The sequence below is a fragment of the Dipodomys merriami genome, unplaced genomic scaffold (assembly GCF_024711535.1).
Source record: "Dipodomys merriami isolate MVZ:Mamm:240054 unplaced genomic scaffold, mDipMer1.0.p SCAF_42, whole genome shotgun sequence".
Lineage (NCBI taxonomy): Eukaryota > Metazoa > Chordata > Mammalia > Rodentia > Heteromyidae > Dipodomys > Dipodomys merriami.
Genome location: NW_027205826.1, coordinates 9312799 through 9333101, shown reverse-complemented (window position 1 = coordinate 9333101; position 20303 = coordinate 9312799). Strand labels below are relative to the sequence as shown.

Genomic DNA, 20303 nt, shown 5'->3' with positions numbered 1-20303 from the left:
AGAGAGAGAGAGAGAAGGAGAGAGGGAGGGAGGGAGGGAGGGAGGAAGGGAGAGAGAGGGAATGAAAGAGAGGGAGAGAGAGGGAGGGAGGGGGGGAGAGGAAGAGGGAAAGGGGAGGAGGAGGGAGAGGGAGGGGGAGAGGGAACCTCAGACTGGCCTTGTCCCAAAGTCAGCTGAGGGTCTCTTGTGCGGTCACAGTGAAGGTGTCAGCCAGGGCTAGTCATCTGAAGGCTGGATGACGCCTGGCACACCCAAGATGGCGTGCTCCTAGGGCTGCAGGTGAAGACCTCATGCATTTATTTCCTGGCATGGAAGTGCGTGAGGTGGCAGCTGGCTTCCCCCAGAGCTAGTGCGGGGGTGAGGGGAGAGCTACAGCATCTCTCAGGGTCTAGCCTCAAAAGCTGAAATGAGCCACAGCTGAGAAGGAACTCTCCAGTTAACCTGCCTGAAGGCGGGAGTAACCAGGTATTTTTGAGAAAGAGCCAGGGATTGTAAATAGCTGGGGGAGGGGCCATAGGAATAGATGTGAAAGAAGAGTAAAGGGCGGGAACATTGAGGCATGGCAGGTGTGAAGAGAATGGAGGTGGTGGACAAGCATAGAAGAGGCAGGTTAGGAGACAATCACCAAAATCCTGGCAGGGTACTATGGAGACTCCAGGCAGAGTAAGGAAGGGAGTGAGGGAATCCTTCAGGATTCTGGACAGATCCAGAAGGCCGGCCCCTCAGGATTCCCCATCGGATTGTGTGTGAGATGAGATGGTCGATGGTGTCACCTCCTTCTTCCTAAAGCCACCTCTGCCACTTCTCTCTGCCTTCAGTGGAGTCATCTCGGGGCTAGGAGTTTCAAAGGGGACACAGAGCCCAGCATGGGTCGCTCGGTGCAGCCACCTGCCCTGTGAGAGACAGGCTTGCTTCAGACCTCAGTGGGCCTTGGGTACTATGTCCCCCAAGATGGAAAATGACCCCCAGGATAGGCTGGTACAAGCAAGGATAGTGGTTCCTTGTGGGAGAAGAAGCAGTGAACTAACTGGCCAGGGCTGAGCAGGCCCTGGGGTGTTGGCAGTGTTGTTTCTTGATCAGATATAGGTTGTATCGGTTTGTCATTTACTGAGAATTCATCCAGAACACATCTATTATATTCTCTTTCCCATACCTATATTCAGTCTCATTAAAATGCCAAAGGAAAGTTATTCTTTTCTCCAAAGTGTGTCTCTCTCCCCCCACCCCCAGGAACTGAAATCCTGCCTGTAGAGGGTCTGTGGCTTCTGTTCAAGGTCCAGATACTTCTCTCTCTCTTTTTTTTTTTTTGTTTTTGGTTTTGTTTTGTCAATTGTGGGGCCTGAATTCTGGACCTAGGTGCTGTCTCTCAGCTCAAGGCTAGCACTCTAGCACTTGACCCACAGCGCCAATTCCGGCTTTTTCTGCTTTATGTGGTGCAAAGGAATTGAACTAAGGGCCTCATGCATGCAAGGCAAGCACTCTACCACTGAGCCACCTCCCCAGCCCAAGGTCTAGATACTGCTGAAGAGAATTAACAGGTGGCCACTGTCCATTCGTGTCCATGAGTAGACAAGCATTGCTTAGTTTTGCATGTTTGGGGATTTGGTTAAATAGGAGCATTCACTATTTTGTGCCTAGCTTCTTTCACTCAAAATTCTGCCTGGGGCATCCCCATTCTCTCTCTTTCCCTCTTCTGCTGTCCCGCCTTCTCTGTGTGAATGGCAGGTAATACGTGTACTCCTGCATTGTATTCACTCCTGTTGTGGATGTGTGTCTGATGTGTGTCTGCATGGTCCCCCGGCTGGGGGTGTTACTGACAGCTCTGTTAGGATTAAGGGCGATGAACACCTGGGCACACTGCTCCTAGTGCATGCCCCCCCCATACTGCTTAGGGCAGCCTAGAACCAGGTCAGTGCATAGGATTGGTTTTATTTGCAAGAGACTTAGCAGGTAAAGGTCCCCAGGGCATGTTCCTCTGGGAGGTTCCCATCTGTGAGGAGAAGTATGCTTGAATCACCCTCAGCCTCCACCCTGCCCGGTGGCTTGAACACCTGGGGCTCTTTCCAACCCCACGGGTCTCCCCGTCATTCCACCTTGGGCCAATGAGAGGCGTAGAGCTACACAGCAGCAGGGTGGGGGAAGCTCCCTTGCGTGCTAAGCTCTGCAGAGCAGGTAGGGCCCAGCAGCTCCGCGGGGAGCACCCAGCTCCTTCCCACCTGCAGGCTCATCAAACACCTCCACGAGCCCAAGTGGGAAGCCGGTGATGTCATCAGCAGACCTGAACAATCAGGCCTTTCAGGGCAGGACGACAATAATCAACACGGCGTGTGAGGGCCTGCCACGCAAGAACACACATGTTCATGGCCCCCGGAGGATCCAGAAGCTGGGGCCACGTGGGGTTTGCCAGGAATATGGCTTTCTCCTTTCATAATCAGCAGCCAGAGAATATAGCCTGGAGAATAAGGCCGCGAGATTGCCCGGGTGTTCACCTGCCGATTCTCCAGAGAAGTCTACATTCTCTCCACTCCCCCACCCCCCCATCAACAATTCCAGCCCCAGAACTAAACCCCGGAGTGAGCATCAATCTGCGGTTGTGGTTTGAGCAGAAATGTCCACTGCACAACTCCGGGGGAGGGGGTGGGCAGCCACTTCCAAATGGAGCCACAGTGGGACTGGAAAGCAGCTAGGCCTGTTGGTCCAAGGGAGAGAGTCCTGCTGGGTCTCAAGTATCCGTACGTCCTGCCCCAGCAATCTGTAATGCCATAGCTGAGCTCCTGAGTGGATGCAGCTCCACCAGACCCGACCAACCAAGGGGATGCCTGAGACCAGTGGGTCCCCATGTACACTCCCAGAAGTTTCTCTCCCTCAGGTATTTGCTAGCTCACCTCGGCTGTTGCTTACCTGGGTCAGCAGGGACAGGGTCCTACAGGGGGGCCTTTGGCTGAATCTAGAGCTGTTTTGGTTGTTATAAATGAAGTGCTCCTAGCATCTGGTGGGCTGAGGTCAGGGATCCTGTTAAGCATCCTACATGGTACAGAACAGGTCCTGTGAGAAAGAATTGGTGACTCTGAATGTCCAAGGTGGTAATGTTGGGAAATCCTGGTGTGGATGAGCCCTGCAGGGTGAGCGGTGCCCACTCTACCACACCCTGCAGGCTGAGCGGTCACACCCTGAAGGTCTTGGGTCACCATCCGCCCCATCCAACCTGTCCTTGCCTTTGACCAGCATGGCCTAGAGCCTCAGCTTACTAGCTGAACGGGCAAAAGGCACCTGCTTCCCCTGCTGGGAAACTAAGCCAGGTAGCCATCTTTCTGTGCTGGTTAGATGGATGTGTGGGGTCCAGAAGACTGGAAGTACACAACAGCCATGAGGAGATCCGCATGTGCCACTTTCCAGCCACGTAACTGGGGACTAGCTACCTGGTGCCATGGGCGTCAGTGTCCCCAGCTGTGAAATGGGAATAATGATAGAAAACGCTCAGGGGATGGAGGCATAGCGTGTTGTTACACGTAAAAAGGCTTACCACCTCGCCCTGGACTTGGTAACATTCAAATCAAAAGCAGTCAAGATTATCATCATTTGTTTAAATTTTAACCGGAGAACCTTAGGCTCTCTCTCATGGATGTGCTAAGGAAAGAGGACAGCTGGCTTCGGCCACAGGTTGTTATGAAGGGGTCTGCAGTGCTCTGAGCAGCTCTGGACCCGTGCTGAGTCACACAGGAAGCATCCGTGGGGACTCAGGCAATATCCTATGAAAGGCTGCCACTGAACAGATTTCCAGGGACCCCCTGATTGGTTGTGTCAGTGCTGGAGTCTACCTCCTGGAGAGGGAAGGGGACCTTAGGAGTAGAACCCATGCTTCTGGCTTGTGAAAAGCCCTGGGCTGGGGCTGCAGGGTTTAGTGCCACCCGCCCCCCACTTCCACCCCCAAAGGCCAGAAAACGCTTCTGGGAAAGACTCAGATGGTGGCCAGCCATAGGGGAAAGATGGACGTGAGTTTGTTGGAAGGTTGCCTTTGACTGGGGGTGGGAACGGGAGGAAGACGTGGGTCGCTCTGCCCTACCTGGACATCTTACTGCTTTGCTTACTCAGCTGGCCCTCCTGTCCATGGCGGTCCATCTTCAGTGTTGCTTTCTTCTCGAAGGTTCTGGACCAGCCTTTCCTGTTGTGCTTGGTGTCTCCCTCACGGCCGTTGGCAAGCTCAGCTGTGGGGTAGCCTTTTGCCAGTAGATCTTTTTCCACCCTGTTCTATTGTAAGCTTCTGGCAGGCAGGCCTCTGGTAATATGTCTTCCTCATATGTGACATGAGCTTCTGTGCACACTCTTGCTGGGGTTGGTGGCTGACTCTGGAGTGACTTCTGAGAACACCCCCCCACACACACACACACATACACTGGCCACGTGTGAAATGCAGGGTATGGTTCTGATCCAGAGAACCCAGAGCTCAACGGCTGCTGAACATCACTAGAGAAGAAACAGGCTGCCCGGCCACGCAGCCGCCAAGCCATCGAGCAGGGGCGGGCTGGGCAGTTGGCTCAACTCGACCTTATTGAGGACAGTGTCCTTGCTCTGGTCAGTTACAACAGTCGCTCCTATGGAAGTTGCGCCATCCCAGGGGTGGCACCGTGCGGTGCTACCCTACACAGGAGCCTGCAAGTCGGGGAATTCTGGCTCATTTTACACATACCAGAAGCTGGTGCTAGGCCACCACGATGCACACAGAGCACTGACTTGTGTGATTCCCTAATAAGTCCCATGAGCTCCAGAAAGCACTGGACGTGGCTGTGCCTCTGTTTCCTCCCAGATGAGGCGCCGAGCAAACCCACCTCCTGGGCCCCTGCAACTGCCTGTGTTCTCTGACTTACAACCTGGGACAGCAGGGGAGGCTGGCAGAAGAAGGCAGGAGATGAAAGTGCACATCTGGGGGGAAATGGGGCATGACCTCTGGCTGCCTCCAGGCCTCTTTAAAAAAAAGGCAGCAGCAGTGGTCCATCTTTGGGGCTAAGGGCAGGGAGGCCCTTCCTACCTAGCAGCCACATGCCTCTGTCCTCCAGCCAGGATGAAGAGCGAGGAGTGACAGAGGAGCAGCCCTCTTGGGCTGGCAAGGCTCAGCACATCCGTGGACACCCTTGACCCTAGCTGCCGTTCCTTGGCACCCTTCATTGCCCCAGGCCTTCCCTGCTCCACCCCTGGGGATTTCTACCTGCCTCCTGGCCTTGGGTAACCCCATCGCTCTTTTGTATCCCTGCCTAGGTGGAGAGCAATCACTTCTGCCACTGCAGCACCCAGCCAGCCTCTGGGTGACACTAGGTGCTGGGTGGAGACAGTGGTCCATGGGGACCATCCTGTGGGAAGGGCATCTAAAGGGTCCTGCTGAAACCACCAGAAGTGTCAAGGCCTCTGGCTTTTAAACATCTGCTCCATTCCCAAGATTCTGTGTGCCCTGGGGGAGGTGGGAACCAGTTCAAGTTCACGCCCTGGCTTGTCTCTCCTACCTACCCTTGGGTGCCTCCAAAATGACCAGCTCACCCCCATATGTCCTGGGGTCATCTTCATCCCCAGGAAATTCCTCACCCCCGGGTGAACCAGGATGCTTAGGTACCCTGGCCCCAGCCACAAAAGTCCCCGTGGGTTCAGGGAACTCACATACCTCAGAACGTTGGTCTACACACAGGGTGCTGACAAACACCCTGGAGTTAGAATTATTAGCCTCAGCGACTCACCCGTACCATCAAGCTTCAGGACTAGTATGCTCTGCACCCTGTCATCTTCGGTTTGCCCTAACTCTACTCCTCCTTGGTGTTTCAAAACAAAGCCAGGTTCTGCTGTCTCACACCTGTAATCCTAGCTACTCAGGAGGCTGAGATCTGAGGATTGTGGTGGTTCAAAGCCATGCCAGGACAGAAAAGCCTGTGAGACTCTTAATCTTCAATTAACCAGCAAAAAGCTGGTAGGACACCAGCCTTGACCAAAAAAGTTAAGAGACAGCACCCAGGCCTAGCCCCATTACCAACACACCCACACACTCCCCCGCCCTGCCCCCTCCCCTTCATCCCCGCCCCCCCATCCCCTCGCTATAGGAAATAAACTTTAAAAGAAAACCCTGTCTCAACTCCCAAAGCTGGACTCCAAGCTGGTGGTTCTCGGGGTCTCCTCCCTGCCAGATTCCAGCTCCCCAGGAAAAGGCGAGGAAAAGTTTGGATGCCTAAGCCAAATGAAACTCCTCCGCTGCTGAGGCTGCTCTCCCAGACAGACCCTTGGCTCACCTTCCAGGAGAGGCCGGGCCAGGGCTGCTCCTGCCCCTGTGCCAGCAGCCCTGCCCCCAGATAAACCCTCCTTCCCAGTGCCCACCCCCCATTATCCTTTCTTGTTCCTTCCAGTCAGGTTCTGGTCCCACAAATCCTCATGGGGTTTGGCTGACCACGGAAGGGGTGCTGTCAGGGGACAGCTTGTGGCTTCTTTTTATAAAGAACCCTTCATTCCCACTTCCTTCCCTCCCACTAACTTATCATGGTGTGGACGAGTAACAGGATCAAAAGCCAGACGCAGCAGCTCCTGCACCCTCAGGGGTGAGGAAGACAGTGTTTGACTCTCCCTTGCTTCTGAATGCTGTTGGAACTGGAGACGGGGGCTGTTCCTAGAAAGGAAACCTCTTGTTTTGGCTTTCTGTTCCCCAGGCATGGAGGAGGGAGGCCGACCAGTCTCTTACCTTATCAAGAGTGCCAGCAAGTGGAGTTGTTTGCTTAAGTCAGAGGCCAGGGGGAGATGCACAGTAGGACTGGGGTCTCCATCTTACATCCCTGCCAGCAAGTCCAGCTCCTTAACCCCCCGCTGCTCGTGAAGCAGCCCTTAGCTTGTCCCCAGGGGACTGTCTCTGTCTGCCCCAGCCCCTTGTGTCCCTCACACCCAGCTACAATGCATTCACCAGTCTCCATCACTTTTTTCTTCGTTCCAGTACCAGGGCTTGAACCCTGAGCCTACGCGCTGTCCCTTAGCTTTTTCATTCAGGGCTAGTGCTCTACTACTTGAGCTCCAGCTCCAGTTTTTTTGGTAGCATAAGAATCTCACAGACTTTCCTGCCCTAGCTGACCAGGCTGATCCTGAGATCTCAGCCTCCTGAGTAGCTGGGATTACAAATGTGAGCCACTGGGACCTGGTACTTTCTGGAACCATCATGCTTATTGCAGTATCCTGACATCCTGGTGATCTATGTTGCTATCCCTGCCCTTCATGCCTTCTAGGCTTCCCAAATCAGGTTTTGTGTTCAGTAGGCAGCCAGTCTGCAGGCTCCCAGTGGCCCCCAGTGCCCCTGGACCCCAGCTTGTATTGGGAACAGGAATAGTAGAGTAAGGGCTGCTAAAATGATGGAGAGGGGGTCAGCCACCATCCTCATCCTCTTTCCCTTTGAGGACACCTGAAGCCAGTGGTTCTCAACACTATGTACATCATTAAACTGTAGACACAAGGCAGGTGGGCCCCGAGAGTCCGTGGTGTGGGTCCAAGGCATTGGCTTTTGCTGTATCTCAGCAATGAGATTAGGTATCCAGGTCCAAGAGCTGTGGATTCAAGTTGTGTGCCAGAGCTGGTGCAGGCGGTGAGGAAGAGGAGAGGGCAACTGAGCCTCGGGGTCCACTAGTCAGCATGTATGGGTCAGATATGGAGTGTCCCCCCAAAGGCTCATATGCAGACGCTTGGTCCCCAGACGATGGAGCCAGTTACTTCGGGGATTAATCCATGGATGGGTTCATAACTTGCTAGAGTGCCTTCCTCTGTCTCTCTACTTCCTGGCCACCATGAGATGAGCTGCTGTGCTCTGCCCCACCTAGATCCACGAACGATGGAGCCAAGGGCGCATGGACTGAAACCTCGAGTTGAAGTCAGCCCTTCTCCCTTAGGTTTCTGTCACAGTGATGAGACACTGACAAACATAACATAGATGTTTAACACACAGGGGCGAGGACTGGACTTGTGTCCAGGTCACGTGTGTGTGTGTGTGTGTAGGAGAATGACTTAGGAAGGGCCCGTGGGAAGGTGGGAGGATATCAAAGCTGTGGTCCCAGCCCTTGCTGCAAGGCTTGGGACCCCGGCAGCTTCCAGGACTGCCCAGTTGGGGCAGTGCCCTGCAGAGGAAGGAAGGCCTGGCAGGATCCCGAGGGCGCGGCTCACAGCTGGGTTGGGCTGGAACCCTGTGCCAAAGCTAGGGCAGGGCCGAGGCTGCGGGGCTTGCCAGGGATGGAAGAATGGAGTTTCTGTACTGTTTATCAGGGCAGGATGCGGAGGAAGAGGAGGGGGAGGAGGCCGCCGCAGCCCGCCCAGCGGACGGAGCACCCTGCTCATGTCCCCGGGAGGACTTTGGACAGGGAGCGCCACCTCTGATTCACTGTGACAGTGGCCCAGCAGCTCTGTGGTCATTCCTGGGGGAAGTCACAGTTCCACCCATGCAGATAGGAAGCAGAGACTGGCTATGGCCTTCTGGCCAGCCACCAGTGCCAGCGCCATGTAGACCTGATGGGACCCTTTCACCCTCCCCACTGGAAAGAAATCTTGAACTTGGGGCTTTGAAGGGGAAAAGGCCCTGATGTCAGGGGCTAGAAGAGAAGGTAGGACAGGGTCTAATGAAATGTGGGCACAAATCTGTTTGTTTCATCCACGGAAATGTGTTTCAGATTCTGAAACCGTGAGCCCCGCTAAGTCCTCCATCGCTTTGGTCACAGCAGTGAGCAAGGCGGGCACCCAGGTCCTAACCTCTCTCCACCTCCGTCTGGCACAGAGCCTACCTTCTCACCCACACCCAGCGCTCATGGGCTCATAGTTCCAGGCAAGAGCTTTCATGTGTCTTCTTGGTTTTTCAGGAATCTGGCCATTGGAATTGGGATCCAGAACTTCCCGGAGGGCCTGGCTGTCAGCCTCCCCCTGCGTGGAGCTGGCTTCTCCACCTGGCGAGCCTTCTGGTGAGTGTCCCAGGCGGAGTGGCCTTAGAGATCCGCTTACCATGTGAAAGCCATGACTCTCATTTCCAGCAGTTGAGGCATCAGGAAGGAAGGAGATGGTATGGACTGTTTATGGCCAACATTTAGACCTTGAAATGAATCCCCCCCATCTCTTTCTGCTAGCATGGAACAGAGTCCCTTGAATGCTAGACAATGTCTGACTCTCCCTATCTGTTGCTAGGAATTGTGCTAGCAGAGAAGGTAGTTGTGCTAGCCCAACCAAAAAGCTGCCATTTCTGCTGCTGGTTTCTGCATTAGGTCAAGAAAAGCCAGGAAGCACCCCCCACCCCCACCCCCATTAAAGGAGTCTCTAGCAAAACAGGCTCTTCCTGCATAACCATTGCTTGACCCTGTCTAGGGAGAGGTAGAGGAGTTCACAGTCCCTAGGTATCTTCTCATCTCGAGAGGCTGGGTAGGCTGATATCTCTCTTCCCCATTTTAAAGATGGAGGGATTGATACTCAGAGGTGCAATATCACCCAAAGAAGAAGCACTCTTGCGAGCTCAAATAAAGGACTTTATTAACAGTAGTAATTTCACCTTAATCCAAGATGGGATTTGATGGGGGTGAGGAACAGGCTCTCCATCTGCACATGGCCATCAGACACAGATGGATGCCACCCCTTCAGAAGGGTCCTTTCAACTGGATTCCCCAAACATAGCAGGTACAACTGCTCTTGGGGAAGGTCCGCACCGCACCTAACCAGGGGCCTATCAGTCATCGGTGATGAGGGGGCAGGTAACATGTAGACATTCGGAAACAGGAAGGACACATGCCACTTTATGCTCCGTGAAATAAGCCAGCCACAAAGGACCATGCAGTCTATGATTCCACTTCTGTGAAATACCCACAAGCGCAAATACACAGAGGAAATAGGGAGAGTTGTGGTTTCCAGGGAGGAGGAATGGGAAGTGGCTGCGCATGTGCGTGGACTTCCCTTCTGGGGTGCAAAGTATTCTAAAGTTAGGGGCGACGCTTGCGCTGCCTTGGAAATGTATCAAAACCCCTGAATAGAAACATTAAATGGTTGTGGCAGATGGTATGTGAATTTTATCAATCAAGCTGTCAATAAAAAGCCAGACACTTACAGCTCAGGCCTGAAATCCTAGCTACTCAGAAGGCTGAGATCTGAGGATCAAGGTTCAGAGTCAGCCCAGGCTGTGAGACTCTTATCTCCAGTTTACCACCAGAAAACCAGAAGTGGAGCTGTCTCAAAGTGATAGAGCACTGGCCTTGAGTGAAAAAGCTGAGGGACAGCGCCCAGGCCTTGAGTTCAAGCCCCACCAGCACACACCCATACACACAGAGGACAGTATAGGATGCTTACAGCTTCCAAGGATGGTGGGATCTGCTGGAGCGGTTCCATGGGTGCTGAGGGAGAAAGAGGAGGAGGAGGATGTGAAATGATGATGTGTGTTTATGCTGCCCTGGTCTGTGTGATGCAGAACCTGATTTCTAGGGTGGCCAGCAGTCCAGGCACTCCATGTCCACTCCTCTCTCCCTATAGTGGTCCGTGTCTGTGCTTCCTCCTTAGGTATGGGCAGCTGAGCGGTATGGTGGAGCCCCTGGCTGGGCTCTTCGGCGCATTGGCCGTGGTGCTGGCTGAGCCCATCCTGCCTTATGCACTGGCATTTGCTGCTGGTGCCATGGTCTACGTGGTCATGGACGACATCATTCCTGAAGCCCAGATCAGGTGCAGAGTTTTATCCTGGCAGTCTGCCCTGCCCAGGGCCCTGCCTGCCCCAGGCCTACCCAGGCCCAGGCCTACCCAGGCTGTGCCCTTTACAACCACCCTTTACACTCCCCTCTCCTTTGCTCTGACACCACCACCCTGCCCCTCCTCAACTGTGCTCCCTACCTCTGAAAACAAGAAGGCAAGGGCAGGGGGCTCACGAGACAAGATGGTGCCACACAGTGGCAAGAGCCCCCAAGCCCCTGGGCAGACAACCATCCTTGTATATCCTACCTTTCTCTTTAGATCTTTCTGAGAGGAGGGTAGGCTCTACCACCTCCATCCACTAGCAAGCTGTAGGTCGGGGGTTCAGGTGGTGGTGAGCAGGGGAGGGGGCCTTGATCGGTGTCACGCTGGTTTTTATAGATGAATAGTGTTTGGGGGGTAGTACTGGAATTTGAATTCAGAATCTTTTACTTATTAGGCTTTGCCACTTGAACCTCAGCCTTTTTACTTAATTGATTTTTAGAGTCTTTTTTTTTTTTTTTTTGCCTCAGGCCAGCCTGGACTAAGGTTCTTCTACAAACATGAGCCAGCACGCCCAGCTTTTTTTGTTCTTGTTGAGATGGATTCTTGTTTGTTTCTTTAGTATGTGAGGGGAGGGTGACCTCAAAGCCAAGTTCCTTCCAAGCTCTACCGTGTGTGTGAGAGTGTGTGTGTGTGTGTGTGTGTGTGTGTGTGTGTGTGTGTGTGTGTGTGTGTGTGTGTGTGTGTGTGTGTGTGTGTGTTGGTATCAAGGCTTGAACTCAGGGCCTAAGAGCTATCCCTTAGCATTTCTGCTCAAAGCTGGTGCTCTGCCACTTGAGCAATACCTCCCCTTCCAGCTTTTTGCTGGTTAATTGGACATAAGAGCCTTAGGGACTTTTAGTCCAGGCTGGCTTTAAATTGTGATCCTGAGATCTCAACCTTCTGAGTAGGTAGGATTACAGGCATAAGCTACCAGCACCTACCCGATTCGTATGTTTTATCTGGATGGCCCAAGCTTCACCTCTTGAGTAGGTGGGATTATTGGCATGAGCCACTGCACCAAGGTCCAATGATAATTTTGGACCTAATATACCAGATTAAATAAATGTCCACTCCTTTTTATTTTATTTTTTGGTCATGGGGCTTGGTGCTGTCCCTCAGTTCTTCAGCGCAAGGCAAACACTGTGCCACTTGAGCCACAGCACCACTTCTGGTTTTCTGGTAGTTTACGGAGATAAAAGTCTCATGGACTTTCCTGCCCAGGTTGGCATTGAACTACGATCCTCAGATCTCAGCCTCTTGAGTAGCTAGGATTATAGATGTGAACCACCAGCACCCCAGCTCTTATTTTTTTAATCTGGATTCCAGAGCCCTGGGCAAGTTACTTCTCTACATCTCCTTCTCCCTTTCCCAGGAGAATATGGGGTATGATACTGCCTTGAGGTTGTTGCTTGGGATTATGTATGTTAGCAAGTTAGTGAAGCCAAGCGAATGTTTCCATCATTGTAGCAGAATAGAGTGAGACAATGCAGGAGGGCCTTCTGGGTAGACATGGTGTTAGAAGTACCGGGTCTGACTGCTCCTCTCCTTCCTCCCTAGTGGTAACGGGAAGCTGGCATCCTGGGCCTCCATCCTGGGCTTCGTGGTGATGATGTCACTGGACGTGGGCCTGGGCTAGCACTGTCACATCATACCCCAGGGCGGAGAGCACCAGACTTCTGAAGGACCACAGGCTTCTTTTTCACATTAAAACTTTGTTCCCCCTCTCCTCTTCATTATCTGGATCAGCTCTGATTGTTCAATGACCATTTTTACTTTGCTCTGGAGGGAGATGGTACTTTTCTTTCTTCCTTTTTTTGTTTTTTTGAACCACCCTGTGTCATGGACTACAGATTTTTGTTTTGACCCCTGAATGGAATCTTTCTTCATTGGAACCATCAAGGCAAATAGATCAAGGGACCCTCTGCCTTCTTTCCCACCTCTGGTCTCCCTCTCTAGACTTAGCAGCGATCCCTAAAGGCTGCTCCCAGAAGCAAGCTCCTAGGACATATTCTAAGCATTCTGGCCTCATTTCAAAGCAGGTGGCCATCGCTCCTGCTCTCTCCCTACAGCTCCTCTATCTCTCTAGGGCGTCATGAACACGTTGACCTGCTTTCCAAGGCTGAGCCAGCCCAGAGAGGAATACACCTTCCTCTGCCTCCCGGGACATGGGGGAGGGCCACACACAAAGAGAAGCAGGTTATCTTCTTCTCTTTTTTTAAGGCAAAGATTGGCACTATTGAAGATAGGAGGATTTGGGCATGTGAACATCGGTGACTACACAGTAAACCCTGAGAAAAGGGCACCACGTGTGGCTCTACCCCAGGCCTCCGCTCTCGGTGGATTCCAGAGTGGATTGTCATGGTTCTCAAGTCTCCTAGACCACGATCTTGATTTTTATGGCCTCTGTTTGTCTAAGGGACTTGGAGTTGCCAGCAATTGCTAGAACTCAGCCCCCTCTTCTGCTAATTATAGGAGCCACTTAAGTTAACTCAGGGGAGAGAAAGACATTTGGGATCTGTAACAGGTCCTTCCCTGCTGGCCATGTAGAACCCAGCCAAGAGCTCTGGAACTGAAGCAGGCCTGGGGTCTGGCCAGAGGGCTGAAGATGGAGAAGGAAAAAGAGAGATTCTTACTTTGCTTTTAAAGTCCCTTGTAGCCAAGCTAACATTCTGAAATGACCATAGGAAATGGCTGTGGAAACCACCTGCTCTGGTCACACACCCGTCATTCACGCTGCCTCTCCGGCGCTGGGGATGGGGTGAGAGGCTGTGTGCCCTTGGTCACAGCGAGGACCTTCACCCTCCTCGGTCAGAGGAGCCCTGAGACCTCGAGTGCGCCCCATGGGGAAAGCAGGCAGCCCAAGAGCCAGGCATTCAGGAATTGTGCCGTCCACACGGCTCTCTTGAGCTCCCGTGTCTGAGTGCTTCCAAGGGTGAGTCCACCGCCCTGTGAACACTCCATGACCCCAGAGACCAACCACCGGGCTGTGCCTGTGTCTGCTCTCCCCAAAGCATTAACCATCGGGACAGCAGACACATTCAGAGGAGGTTTGATTGGCAAGATTAGCAGGTGTGGTGATGATTGGTATCTGTGTATTTTGTGTCTTTGGAAATAGTTCTACATAAAGCAAATTTGTTCTTTCTGCTGGTAAGGCCTCGTAACTGTGATTAATACCAATAAAGGGAATATTGTGGAAGGCCTGTGTCTCGTGCAGTCCTTCGCAAAGCTGCCTCTTTCCAGGGATGCAAACTCAAGAGAGAGAACTGTTATCTCCCCCACCCAACACCCACAGAAGCAAAACAGATGCTCTGAGAGAGACCGGTCAGGTCGCTTGCGACCTCAGTGTGTGGCAGCAGGAGAGGAAATCTAACGGAGCTCAGAGTCCCATAGGATAACCAGGCATAGACCCAGGTCACACCCGACAAAGCTACCCATCTGGAGATCTGGGACTATGACCAGGCACGCCTGCAGACCACCCTGCTTCAGGTGCATGGCCCCCCGGTGCCAGTCCCTAGACAGTGGACATCACCACCAGCACCGTGAGTCACACTGACCCTGATCCTCTGTCCCAGGTCCACATAGAGGTGCCAGAGTTTCCATCCTGTGTCCAGGAGCTAACCAGTCCTCTCGCTTACCGTGACGCACATGGCTAACCATTTTCTAGACTTTGGAATGAGTTCAGATGGTGGAAAGCCAAAAGAAGAACAACGTTAAGTGTGTGTGCAGCCTCCTTCTTTGGCTGTGCATCGACACAGCCCCTTATTTCACTTAGAAGGAATGCTTTTGACTTAGGGAGTGTAGCTGTTTCCCACACAGCCAAACTGCCTGCATCCCCCTTCCAAATGGAGCCTTGTCCATGGCTTTGTCAGTACTGAGACTCAGTGCCGCAGGAAAAATCCCATGTGATAGCCAGCCATGTATCCTGAGGCTTTTCATACAACACCACAATCCCAGAATCTGTGCCTAGATCAACTTAAAGTGATGTTCTAGCTGGGTGTGGTGGCTCACGCCTGTAATCCTAGCTTCCTGGGAGGTTGAGTATAAGCAAGCTGTGAATATTAATTTATTGATACATTTATTTGCTCACTTGCCAGTATTGGGGTTTTTGAACTCAGGTCTCAAGCTCTCATTTGGCTTGCTTGCTCATAGTGGGTATTCTGCCACTTGAGCCACACCTCCAGCCTGGCTTTTTGCTGGTTAATTGGATGGAGATGGGGGTCACTCAGACTTTTCAGCCTCAGCCAGCTTTGACCCTCACTTTCCCAGGTCTCAGCCTGTGAGTAGCCAGGATTAGAGTTTTACATCTGTGAGGCTCACAGATGTAAAAAATGTCCATCTAACACGGTCATGAGGGTTTGTGCTAGGTTTTGTTTATCACAAGTCATACAAGCCTCCCTTTTTCTTAATGAAGGACCATGACCCACTAGGTAACATTTATTGTGTGGCAAAACAAATATTACATAGAATCAAATATTTTTCTAAAAGAGTGAAATTTTAGTTCACATAAAGCTATTGAGTTACCAAAACAACAACAAACAAATATAAAATACTCCAGTGTATGTATATTTTAGTTTAATGTAAAGAACAGTCTGGAAGTATATTGATAAGGTAACACTGGAACCTGGTGAGAAAGAATTGATTCTATCCTTTACAAAGGCTGACTAAAACCTGCTGAACAACCAGACATGGCTGCTTTTCAAACCCTCCCCCATGCCTTCCTTCTGGTCCTCTAGGTCCTACTCTTTGATCAAAGTTCACACTTCCATTGGAAAGGCTGTAATCTTACCATTGCAGAAGTTCAGCCACTGCTAGGGGTCTAGTTTTACCTTCTGTTTGCTCTGTTTGCAGTCTTACAGAGGTAAAAGGATGTGGAACAGCAGTAATAGGAAATGCAGGCTTTCAGTCTCCTTGGTCTTCCCTGTTTGAACTTGAGCTTGCCTGTGCCTTCTTTTCTGGCCAGACCTCATGTCCTTGACTGTTGGATGGGAGGATCAGCCTTCTTCCTCCATGTGCTGGCCTTAATGGGCCCTCCAGATGACTGGGGGGTGACAGGTAGGGATGTGGGGGAGAGGGGTTGACATCTTCTCTGGAACTCTTACACAAAACCTCTTCAACTGCTGTGCAGAGGGAGGATGAAGGGACCACTGTATAGCTGTAGTCCCTGTGCTTCTGGCCCTGAATTCCTTACCGTCATTCCTACCTACCGAGAGTGAAGATGAGGTCCTGGTCCCTGCTGAGGGTGAAGAGGAGGACCCAAAGGCTCACTGGCCTAGCAGGTGCCATGGACCCAAGCAGCAGCAGAATGCACCAGTGGACTTGCTAACCCTCCTCACCTGCTCCAGCTTTGGGCGCAACATCACCCTCACCTCCGTCCTTGGGTGCAGGTGGGTTAACTTTGAAAGTTGGAGGCAGATGGGAGCTGGGGCGGGGGCTCCGCTTTCTGCCCTTTACATTTGTTGGAGCTGTGACTTACAAACAGCACAGGCTCCATCACTGCGGGGCTCCACCCTGCCTGAGGGTCTTCTTAAGCCTTAGGTCTCCTGTTCCCCAGGTCTGAGGCCCCACCCACTCACCCCAAATGCCCTGGGTCAGCCCAGCCCAGGTGTGATCTGACTCTGCCCCACTGCCCCTGACTAGTGTTGGGTATACCTGGGGAGATGCCCTGGGAGGGTTGATGACTTGAGCCAGGCTGGACAGGACACTCTGTGACCCAGCTTCGTGTGCAAAGGGCAGCACCTCAGGAAAAGGCCTGGCTGGTCTGTGGAGGTAAGCAGCGTGCATTGCAGCCACCTGGCTGCAGCGAGACCATCACAGGCACCCAACCATCTCCTGGCACCCCAGGTCCCTGGAGGAAGAGCCTGAGAAAGATTACACAGGCACAAAACAAAATTAGGCACAGGGCAAGAAATCCCACTTCGTGAATCTACTTTTCTGTCATCTTGCTTCACAGCCCAGGGTGTGTGGGGGGCGGGGGGAGTAGTTACCAGTAGAATACAATAGAAAACCCTTTCCCTTCTGGTTATTTCCTCCACTGGTAGTGCCTGGCTCTCCACAGGCTTAAAGGTAAAAGGTCCCTGAATGGCCGCCATTTGTTGCCAGGGGTTGCCATGTGGAATTCAGGGTCTCAGGATTCCCAAGCATCCTCAGGGTACCAGTCTACCACCCTCTGCCTCTGAAGGGACAACTGATTTGTTAGTCCAGAGAAAGGCACATGGCTCTTTGCACAGAATGAGCCTCTGTGCCCTAGCCTTCCCACCCCTTATCAAATCAAAAGATCAAATTGGAAGCCAAGCAGCAGGTGGCTCATGACTTATAATCCCATCTATTCAGCAGGCTTAGATCCAGATCACAGTTAAGAGCCAACCCAGGCAGAAAAGTCCCCAGGACTTTTGCAAACAGCAAGGCTGGAGGCATTGTTCAAGTAGTAGAATGCTGGCTGAGCAAGGAACCTGAGCAAGTATGAAGCTCTCATTTCAAGCCCCAGTACTGGCACAAAGAACAATGAATACACAGATGGAAATCAAGTGGGCTCTTTTCAGATGTAATGGCTGCTCTCCCCCACACATGGAACCACAATGCTAAATCTCACTGGGCTCCCTCTATCCAAACAGGCTCTGCCTGTTTGGGGTCGTAGAGCCCAACCCTCTGGATACAGGCAATCTAGGATCTCCCTTCACTAAGCCAACAAGATCCATGACTTTCAAGAAGTCCAGGAAGATGAGTGAAATGCAGAAACAAAAACGTTAAGACTTGCATATTGAATGTCTACTAAAGGCCTGCTGTAGGAGTTTTGATTGCCAGTCTGTGGTGCTATTGGGAGCCATGGAGCATTTAGGGGTGGGGCTTAATGGGAGGAACTTAGGTCATTGAGGGTGTGGCCTAAAAGAGGATATTTGGGATGCTGGCCTCTTCCTCTTTGGCTCTTCTGAGGTGAGCAGCTTTATTCCACCACATGCCTTCTGCCATGATATTCTGCCTCACCACAGGCCGAAAGGAATGAGGCTGAGCAACAGGACCTCTGAAACTGTAAGTCAAACAAACCTTTCTTCCTTAAGTGTTTATTAGAACAGGTCTTTTGTAGCAGTGACAGCTGACCCTCACAGTTGGACAAGACTGGAGGAGAAGAGCATGGGCATGAAAGAGACGTCCTGAAGCTAAGTTTGGGTTCCACATTGGATGTGTGTGGAATGATTGTGCTTTCCCTGACCTGGGCCTTGTAGGGCAAGGGTCAAGGTATACTTGTGTTTGCAACTGTACTGGTCATCAGCATACCTTGGAGATTTTACCAGTAAAAAGAACAATGAACTAATTGCTAGAACTTTCAGTAGAAACTTGTTTTTTGCTTGTGGGGCTTGACTTCTGAGCCTGGGCGTTGTCCCTCAGCTCTTCAGCTCAAAGCAAGTGCTCTATCACTTGAGCCACAGTGTCACTTCCAGTTTTCTGGTGGTTTATTGGAGATAAGATTCTCATGGACTCACCAGGCTGGCTTTGAACCATGATCCTCAGATCTGAGTCTCCTGAGTAGCTAGGATTATAGGTATGAGCCACTGGTGCTGGGCTTGTTTGTTGGTTTGTTTCCCTGCCTTTCTGTTGAAAATACTGAACATGTGAACTTATGAGAATTATCAGTTCTTTTTATTTTCTAATAGGCCTAGACAAATTTTTTTAATTGACTGCTCTTAAATAATGCAAGAAATTATAGATGTTTTCCATGTGGGCATCAGTCCTATTTGGTAATGTGCTAGAAGATGCCATTGCACATGTTTCTGTTGTTGTTACAAACCACCATAAACTTAGCAGATGACAGTGGCACATATCATTGTTTCCGCATCTCCGAGTCAGGGAGAAACTAGGGGCTGTTCCTGGGGTCTCGCAGACAGTGCTCCCCGTGGGAGCTTGCCAAGGAGGATTTGAGGCTGAGCCCCTTCCGCTCGTCAGAGGTCTTCCATTCCCGGCAGCTGTAGGACTAGGGCCCCACTTCTGATGCAAGGTTGGCCTGGGCTCCTAGGGACTGGTGCTCCTAGAGGCTCTGTGAAATGTACTGCCACATGGGTGCTCACAGCTCCTCTGTCGCCACACGAGCACTTCCTTGTGGCACCAAACCAGCAAGGAGTCTCTTGACTGTGTCAACCGGCAAGAGTCCCGTAGAACGGCACACAATCATGGAGTAACCTCCCCTCACCTTTGACATTGTCTATTGGTCTATAAGCCCATGTCATAGAGATTGATTTTAAAGATTCATGTCACCTCTCTCTCTCTCTCTCTCTCTCTCTCTCTCTCTCTCTCTCTCTCTCTGTCCATCCTTCTTTCTTTCCATCCATCCTTCCTTCCCCCTCTTTCTTTTCCTTCCTTCCTTTTTTCTTTTTCTTTCTCCCTCCCTCCCCTTCTCCTCTCTCCCTTCTCTTTCTCTCCTTCCTTTCTCTCCTTCCTTCCTTTCTCTCCTTTCTTCCTTTCTCTCCTTCCTTCCTTCCTTCCTCCCTCCCTTCCTCCCTCCTTCCCTCCCTCCTTCCCTCCCTCCCTCCCTCCCTCCCTCCCTCCCTCCCTCCCTTCCTTCCTTCCTTTCTTCCTTCCTTCCTTCCTTCCTTCCTTCCTTCCTTCCTTCCTTCCTTCCTTCCTGTCCTGGGGAATGAATAGAAAGAAAGTAGTGAAGCTCCATCTGGGAAGGAGTCCTAAAGAGAGTCCTGTGGGGCCCTCTCAGGGTGGTTTTGTAGTATAGGGCTCCTGCCCTGGGCTTTGAATGTGCCTTCCCAGCGCTTTTCATTGGCTGAGCAAGCACCCAGACCATTATGGGAAAAAGGAGTATTTGAGTGGGAGTCCAAGGCACTATGGGAACAAGAAGCGTCATGATGGACACAGGTTATCTGTCACATGTTATGTCCACCACTTTTTTTCCTGTCTACCTGTGTCCCCTTTTCTCTCTCATTTGCTCTTCTTGGATGAAAAACGCTAACTGCTGTTGGAGAAAAGGGGGTGGTGACCTCCCCATGCTACTTCCTGCTGAGAGGGGGCAGAATTGGGGGGGCGGTGGCAGTCTGGGATCCTCCAAGAAGAATGTTCTAGGCAGACTGGATATGGTTTGTGTGCTCTTCAATGGATTGTGGTAAAGCTCAAGAGAATGGTTTATGTGAACAAGCCTTAGCCTTCTTGCTTTGGAGATTAAAATGGTTCATGCTCTAGAAACCAATAAAGTTCATGAACCCATCTCGTCTTCCTTCCTACGAGCGGTCTCCTTGCCCAATAGATTGCGGCTGTGTGGGAGGATGGGCGATGTAGGTTATAGGTGTGTATGTTTGTTTAATGTAGTGTTCTTGGCACAGCCTATCTTGTTGACAAGAGCTGAAAAGTAAAACCCTGTTTTTCCAAGTCAGGAAAAACTGTCATGCCAATTTCTCTCCCATCTCCTCACAGTTCCATCAGGCAGAGAGCCGCCCTTCCAAGTTCTTGGTAGACCTCGGCAGGAGAAACCACGGCCACCTCTGGCTGGATGGCGTAACCATCAAGGGCAAGGGCAAGTTTCCATGTCTTCCTCCATGGGCTCTGTCATTCTCAATCTCCTCTTTCCAGTCATGGGA

The 20303-nt window shown here is 51.7% G+C and overlaps 1 protein-coding gene across 6 annotated transcripts in view; it reads left to right on the top strand.

The window, feature by feature from the left end:
* Slc39a11 (solute carrier family 39 member 11) overlaps window positions 1-13927 on the top strand; it is a 327639-nt gene extending 313712 nt beyond the window's left edge. For 5 of the 6 annotated variants that reach the window (XM_069993185.1, XM_069993187.1, XM_069993183.1 and 2 more), the window contains 3 exons: window positions 8853-8951; window positions 10525-10683; window positions 12289-13927. In XM_069993185.1, coding sequence (XP_069849286.1) covers window positions 8853-8951; window positions 10525-10683; window positions 12289-12367 — 337 coding nt within the window. In that variant the 3' untranslated portion in view covers window positions 12368-13927. The remainder of the gene's footprint in view (window positions 1-8852; window positions 8952-10524; window positions 10684-12288) is intronic. The other variant, XM_069993188.1, reaches the window with a different exon arrangement.
* The last annotated feature ends 6376 nt before the right edge of the window (window positions 13928-20303 follow it).